The sequence below is a fragment of the Nyctibius grandis genome, chromosome 19, assembly GCF_013368605.1.
Source record: "Nyctibius grandis isolate bNycGra1 chromosome 19, bNycGra1.pri, whole genome shotgun sequence".
NCBI lineage: Eukaryota > Metazoa > Chordata > Aves > Nyctibiiformes > Nyctibiidae > Nyctibius > Nyctibius grandis.
In genome coordinates, this window is record NC_090676.1 from 2,122,239 (window position 1) to 2,129,902 (window position 7,664).

General features: G+C 51.9%; 1 protein-coding gene across 1 annotated transcript in view; it reads left to right on the top strand.

Annotated features, from left to right (window-relative positions):
* The window catches only part of LOC137672252 (peroxidasin homolog), a 41,090-nt gene extending 33,868 nt beyond the window's left edge, over positions 1 to 7,222 (top strand). Inside the window, exons 17-23 of the mRNA XM_068416357.1 lie at positions 319 to 1,822; positions 2,277 to 2,411; positions 3,040 to 3,248; positions 4,195 to 4,309; positions 4,673 to 4,766; positions 5,107 to 5,224; positions 6,571 to 7,222. Of these exons, the coding sequence (XP_068272458.1) occupies positions 319 to 1,822; positions 2,277 to 2,411; positions 3,040 to 3,248; positions 4,195 to 4,309; positions 4,673 to 4,766; positions 5,107 to 5,202 (2,153 nt within the window). The 3' untranslated portion in view covers positions 5,203 to 5,224; positions 6,571 to 7,222. The remainder of the gene's footprint in view (positions 1 to 318; positions 1,823 to 2,276; positions 2,412 to 3,039; positions 3,249 to 4,194; positions 4,310 to 4,672; positions 4,767 to 5,106; positions 5,225 to 6,570) is intronic.
* Positions 7,223 to 7,664: the final 442 nt, after the last annotated feature.

Below are 7,664 nucleotides of genomic sequence, written 5' to 3' on the forward strand. Positions count from 1 at the left end.
ACCCCCATAGTTTGGTCTGCCAGTCACAAGATTTCTGGTTTCTACCTCCACGCAGTTTATACTAAACTCTTTTCCCCTTCTTTTCTTCTCTGTGGGCCTGATATGATCCTGTGCTTCGTTTAACCTTCCATATATTACATAGCAACACCACGATCAGAGACCTGGGCTTCCTGGTCATGCCCATGCCTTCCTGGTCATGCCCATACCCACCCTGGCAACCCCAGCAGCGGTTTCACACAGAGCCCTTACACAGGATGGTAGGAACCCGATGGCTACAGCGGCCGTGGTCTGACCTGGTGCTTTGCTTTACCTTCACAGGCTATCGGTACAATGACTTGGTGTCCCCTCACTACCTCAACATGATTGCCAACCTGTCAGGCTGCTCTGCCCACCGCCGCACGCCGAACTGCTCGGATATCTGCTTCCACAAGAAGTACAGGACCCACGATGGGTCTTGCAACAACCTCCAGCACCCAATGTGGGGTGCATCACTCACAGCCTTCCAGAGGCTCCTCAAACCCGCCTACCAGAATGGATTTAACCTCCCCCGGGGGTTTTCCTTGGCAGAAGATGCCAGGGACCTGCCCCTTCCTCTGCCTCGCCTCGTGTCCACCGCCATGGTCGGGACTGAGACCATCACCCCTGATGACCAGTTCACGCACATGCTCATGCAGTGGGGCCAGTTTCTGGACCACGACATGGACCAGACGGTGGCAGCCATTAGCATGTCCCGCTTCTCAGATGGGGCACCCTGCAGCGAGGTGTGCAGCAACGACCCGCCTTGCTTCTCCGTCATGGTCCCTGCCAACGACCCCCGTGCGAGGAACGGGCGCTGCATGTTCTTCGTCCGCTCGAGCCCCGTGTGCGGCAGCGGGATGACCTCCCTGCTGATGAACTCTGTCTACGCCAGGGAGCAGATCAACCACTTGACGTCTTACATCGATGCCTCTAATGTTTACGGCAGCACAGAGCAGGAATCGCGGGAGCTGCGGGAGCTGAGCAGCCAAAATGGGCTGCTGAAGCAAGGGCGAGTTGTGCCCAGCTCAGGGAAGCATCTCCTTCCCTTTGCTGTGGGGCCACCCACTGAGTGCATGAGAGACGAGAACGAGAGCCCCGTGCCGTGCTTCCTGGCAGGAGACCACCGTGCCAATGAGCAGCTGGGTCTCACAGCCATGCACACGCTTTGGTTCAGGGAGCACAACCGCGTCGCCACGGAGCTGTCGGCCCTCAATCCCCACTGGGATGGAGACCTCCTGTATCACGAAGCACGGAAGATTGTGGGTGCCCAGATGCAGCATATCACCTATGCCCAGTGGCTCCCCAAGGTCCTCGGGGAAGCTGGGATGAAGATGCTGGGTGAGTACAAAGGCTACAACCCCAACATCAACGCAGGGATTCTCAACGCCTTTGCCACTGCTGCCTTCCGCTTCGGGCACACCTTGATCAACCCTATCCTGTACCGGCTGAACGAAACCTTCCAGCCCATCCGCCAAGGCCACATCCCCCTGCATAAGGCCTTCTTCTCCCCTTTCAGGATCACACAGGAGGGTGGGATCGACCCCCTCCTCCGCGGGCTCTTTGGGGTTCCTGGGAAAATGCGGGTCCCCTCCGAACTCCTCAACATGGAGCTGACGGAGAAACTCTTCTCCATGGCACACTCTGTCTCACTGGATTTGGCCGCTATCAACATCCAGAGAGGGCGAGACCATGGCATCCCACCTTACAACGACTTCAGGGTCTTCTGCAACCTCTCGTCTGCACAGGAGTTCGAGGACCTCAGAAATGAGATAAAGAACTTGGAGATCAGGGAAAAGCTCAGGAGGTACTGCAGCCTGGACCTGGAAAATCACTGGAGATCAGGCAGTGAAAAGTTTCTGCTCCTCCCAGGACACCCATCAAATAACCTCCCCAGATATTGCTACCCACAGATGTTAAGATAGGGTAATAGCTGTGGTTTAAGAACGGGGTAAGACAAACGAGCTCTCTCCAAGTGATCAGTCTGGTTCTGGGTGGGATGTCATCAGGCCCTACTGTGGTGTAGTTTGGGAGCAGGTTGAGCCTTGGAGCTATTTTCCAGTGAGACTAAACTGCATCCTATCTGCACTGGCTGCCTCTTCCCAAAGCAGGCCTTCATCCCATTGTCTTTTAGATAAGACCATTATAAATAATGTCCAGATGAGTTCCTTGCATACAAATTCCTATGATGAAATCAGATTTTTATTATCTGCAGTCTTTGATGGTCTCTTAACTTTTTTTTAATATCTGTTATCCTGCAGTTTATATGGAACTACCAAAAATATTGACCTGTTTCCAGCACTGATGGTGGAGGATCTTGTCCCTGGTACCAGAGTTGGACCAACACTGATGTGCCTGTTAACAACACAGTTCAGAAGGCTGAGGGATGGAGACAGGTAATATCATCGGAGTCAACCCAAAGTCATTGGTATTCTCTTTGGGGCATTTGCTCCCTATGGGGAGGAACAAAACCTGTAATTTTTGATTATATCTTGTCTTACGATATGAGGAAGGGTCTCCTCTGACTTGCCACAGTTACTGTCAGTGTGTCCTTTCCTGATTTAATGATTCTCATTTCACTGCAGGATGCTGGGCACCATTGAGCACGTGCCCAATGTCTTCTGAAAACGCTAGAAAATGTCCGTGGGAGCTTCCTTCTAATTCCTATTTGCTGCTTGTGTAAATGAGGCACATCTTTGCCTGGTGATGCACTTAGGGCAGGAGCATTGTTCACTCATGTCCCAACCTGCTACAGCAGAGCTGTCCGAGCCTTGGGATTCCCTTGCAAGGGGCTGCAGCTGCAGGTGGTGGCACCCTGTAGCTCTGGCCAGTAGCTCACGGGGGTTCATGGGTTCAGAAAGGGGTAATCAGTGTTCACAGCCGCCTGACACCAGAATAAAAGCTCCTTTTGAGGGGTGTGGGTGCTGCCACACAGATGTGGGGCAACTCTTCTCCCTCTCCCAGCCTCACTCCCCATCCTTTTCTCCTACTCCCGAGTCATGCTGTGATTACAACCCACTGCAGATTTTGGTATGAGAATCCTGGAGTCTTCATGCCAGCACAGCTGACTCAGATCAGACAGACATCCCTTGCTCGTGTCATCTGTGACAACAGTGACCACATCCAGCAGCTCCAGAGAGATGTCTTCCGGGTGGCATCGTACCCCCAGGGTATGGTCAGCTGTGAAGAGATTCCTGCAGTGGACCTCCGCTTGTGGCAGGACTGTTGTGAGGGTAAGGAAGGAGGCTGCTCTAGCACCCACTGACGTGGGGATGGCTCTGGGTGGCATTTGTCACATGCCGTCATCTTACATGAAATGCCAGGAGCTGGTATCATGCTACAGCATGAGAACCATGTCAGCAGATGGATGCAAAGAGGAGAATAGAATAGAATAGAATAGAATAGAATAGAATAGAATAGAATAGAATAGAATAGAATAGAATAGAATAGAATAGAATAGAATAATAGACTAGACTAGAATAGAATAGAAGAATAGAATAGAATAGAAGAATAGAATAGAATAGAAGAATAGAATAGAATAGAAGAATAGAATAGAATAGAAGAATAGAATAGAATAGAAGAATAGAATAGAATAGAAGAATAGAATAGAATATTTCAGTTGGAAGGGACCTACAGCAATCATCTAGTCCAACTGCCTGACCACTTCAGGGCTGACCAAAAATCAAAGCAAATTATTAAGGGCATTGTCCAAATGCATCTTAAACACTGACAGGCTTGGGGCATCGACCACCTCTCTAGGAAGCCTGTTAGCTTCATTGAATCTGGCTGAAGGTCCACCTAGCTGAGGGCTTCTGTCTCTGGCAGCAGCCAATAGCTCATGCCTGAGGGAGAGACTGAAACAGGACGTAGGCATGGTGATCCCCACCGTGTGTCACCTCATGGATTCATTTGGGAGTCTGTAGAACTCTGCCATTAAACCACAGATCCTGCCATGGTCCCTTTGTGCTATATCGTGGGTATGAATGTCCAGCTGAGACATGGGAATCCATGCATGCTGCATGCCCCGTTACACCCCTTTGTTGCCTCTTCCCCTCCAGCATAGGAGATGTGTCAAGGGTGGATGGTGAAGGAGGGCAGCGCTGCCTTGTGCTGCCTGCAATCCACTCGGCTCTGCTTTAAACACAAGTGCTCACTGCAGACTTTCCCTTCCTTCCCAAGACTGCCAGACACGTGGGCAATTCAGGGCTCTTTCTCAGCGGTTCCGAAGCAAGAGGTCTCCTGGCTTCAGCTACCCAGAGGAAAACCCTGCCAAGCATGAGCCTGCCATCCCCAGGTGTAGTATCACCACTTCATTTACCTCCGTTTTATGAAGCATGGGTAAAGTTTTTAATAACTCAGTCCATTCAGGCCTTTGACATTGGCATTCTGCAGAGGTCTGGAGGTCAGGGGTGTTTCAGTAGACAGATGCTGAGCTCGGTCAAAGTCCTCCAACACTTTAGCGCAGAGCCTGACTCTCATATTTATATATCTGGGCTGAGTGGCTCTTTGGTTGGTGTCTCTTGGCAGGTGAATCTGGCAGTCAGGCCCTTCTGTTTGATGCTTACTTGGAGGCTGATGTTGGAGAAGGCAGAATGATTCTCTCATCCAGGAAGCTGACGTTTGCATAATCCTTTTCACTTTTTATCCCTGACCCCAGAAATGAGGCACCTTCTCCAAGCACTTCCTCCAGAGAGAACCTTGAGTCACTTGTGGCTGAACTGGAGAAGACAGTTGCTTCCCTACGGAAACAGGTAAAACTTTGCACCCCAGCGTTTGTCTTCCATGGAGTCACCCCAGGAGCAGGGTTTAGCTACAGGCAGCCTCTGCGACTTCCGTGTCCTCCAGAGCCAAGAGCCACCATCCGATCAGAGGGAACTAGTGGCAGGTACAGAAGAAGTAGAGTAGGGAGAGAAGAGATGAAGCTGAGCTCTGCGAGCTCAAACCTCTACAACTATAGGGTAAAACACAAGTCTGAGCCTCAGTGAAGGTAACTTGAGCCAGCACTTTCTTCTTGTATTTGGGACAGGTTAAAGATTATCTGTGCAATGGTGCGGACTCCTCTTAGAGCTGCTGCTTTCTCATCCCCACCAGGTGAATGCACTAGAGAGCCAGCTGAGGTGGCACCACAGGAACACCAGCACCCATGGGCAGGGGAAGACGACTGGAGACAAATGGAGAAAGAGATGACCATGTTGCCTCTTCGTAGAAGGTCAGTGTGTTTGTTCTGGGCTGGGGTCCAAGAAGTAGGTCAATGTGGTGCTGCTGAGCATGTGGTGGGACACCTCAGTAGTCTTCACATACAGAAGAGACTGTTGCAGAAAGGAATGGAGCAATCTGGTGATGAATGGGACAAGAGGTAATAGGCTTAAATGCAGCAGGTTAGACACTCATCTCTACCAGTAATGATTAGTGACTCACTGGAATGGGTTGTCTGGGGACGTTGTGGCGTATCCTTTCCTGGAGGTCTTTTAAGAACTGGTTTGGCAAAGATGGGGAAAGACATAAGTATAGGATGGACGAGGTGGACTGGGTGAGGTCTCTCAGGCCTATTCTCCCAGGACTCTGGGTAGGTTTCTTCTAACAACACTTAATACCATAACCCCAAATCCAACAGCCTCCAAAGGACCTTTGTGGGGAGAGATATCACAGAGCTCAGTGATGGAGTAGATGGACTGGTTCCTCCTCAGGGTAACAAGGACATCTGGGCAGATGGAGCAATCCATCATTTGCTTACATATTGGCAGTGATTTCCCCCTCAACGTCTGAGTCATTGTGCACCTCTCTTCTGAAGGCACCAGTCCTCTGTTTGCTCAGCTCGAGCCAAGGGAGTGAGGATGTTCAAGCGCACGTTTAAAGCCTCTGTCAGCACCTGGGGACTCCTGCTGCTGCTCAGCCGTGGCAGGGTGCTGGCAGAAAGCTGCCAGACCTCTGGTCCCTGGTGTTTAGGGGCACTGAGAGCACAGACTGACCTCCCTTAGCCTGCTCTCCGTGGAGATCCCTGCAGCCTTGAAAGAGAGGATGAACAACTCGCTGGCACCTGCCAGTCTGGAGGAGGTGCTTAATGGTTTCTATGTGTTGCAAATGCTTCCTCCGGGGAGAGGAGCAGAGGAGTTATGCAGAAGTGTTGTTGTGCCAGGCAGTCTGTACTACAAGGAGCATCCTCTGGAAGTTAGATTACAGGATAGGGCAAGCAAAGGCTGGTCTGTGCTGATAATCTCAGCAGAAAGCAGAAGGGGAAGCCTGCAGGCTGGCCACACTCTTTTCCAGTCTGGTTTGGTGTGTTGGTCCTTACAGATTTTTCCAGCCAGTGATTCCTCTTTTAGAAATTTGACATAAATTGCAGTGTGACACATGAGGTGGCTTTTCCTTGCCATCATTTCAGATCCTTGAAGAGTGCTTTAGGGTCTACAGGGTCCTTGAAAGGCATTTCTGTGGGTTTGAAGGGCTGTTGCTGTTGTCGTGCTGCAGCCGTGCGTGCCCCAGCCCTGCCAGGCACAGCTCGCCCTGCCTCCAGCTGCCTCCCTGGAGTTTTTCTGCTTTCTTGTGCCATTTCAGGTGCCCTGTGACCTGCACTCCTGCTCTCCACCAGCCAGTCCAACCCACTCCTACAGCGCTCAGAAGCAGCAGCCATGAGCCCCCGCGATGCTCTGCCTCCTCTCACACCTCCCGTCCTCCTCCCTGTCCCAGGACGTCCGTGCTTCTGCCTGGATTGAACCCTCTGCACTGACTGTCCACGAGCCCCCCGGCCCCTGGACCGTTCCTGCCCTCGTCAGCCTCCCGGGGATGGGCTCTGCCCCCTTTGATGGTGACAGAGCCGCAGTCTGCCACGGTGCCACTTTCTCCTGCAGTCCCTGAGAAATGGAGAATAACTGAAGCTGCTTTAGTGCCACTGTTCTGCTCTTCTCTTCCCACGCAGCGCTGTCATCATCCACCGCCCCTTGTCTGAAATGTCCCGTGGGCACCCAACCGAAACAGTTCATTAAGAGGCAAAACCTTTCTCAAAGGCACTGTGGTGCCAGGAAGCATCTGGAGAAACAACAACAAAAAAAACCCAACACAATTAAGCATACATGAAACCCAAAACAAACCCCAGCCATCTTCTCATGCCAACAGCAAGAGGAACCCCAGGGCCCTGGCAAGCACCGTCAGGTTGGACATTAGGAAGCATTTCTTCTCAGCAAGGGTCATTAGCCATTGGAAGGGGCTGTCCAGGGAGGTGGTGGAGTCACCATCTCTGGAGGGGTTTAAGAAAAGCCTGGACATGGCACTTAGTGCCCTGGTCTAGTTGCCATGGTGGTGTCAGGGCAATGGTTGGACTCGATGATCCCAGAGGGCTCTTCCAACCTGAATGATTCTGTGATTCTGTCTGGGCTGGGCTGGCAGCCCCTGCCAGCAGCGAGGAGGTGAACCCAACTCCTGGCTGTTGGGGTGCTTCAGGATGGGACGCCGGGCACAGCAGACCGCGGCCACCCGCGATGAGCTGCTGTGCTTTGCCAGTGCTTGGGTAACAAGTGGTGCATCCTCGGTTACACCACCCTACGAGTGACCTGCCGTTACGTGCCCAGTGCTCAAAAACATTTTCCTCGGCATGACCCACATCCTGCAACTTTCTGCCCCTTTAGGGCTTTAGTTGGATTGATATTCCTCTT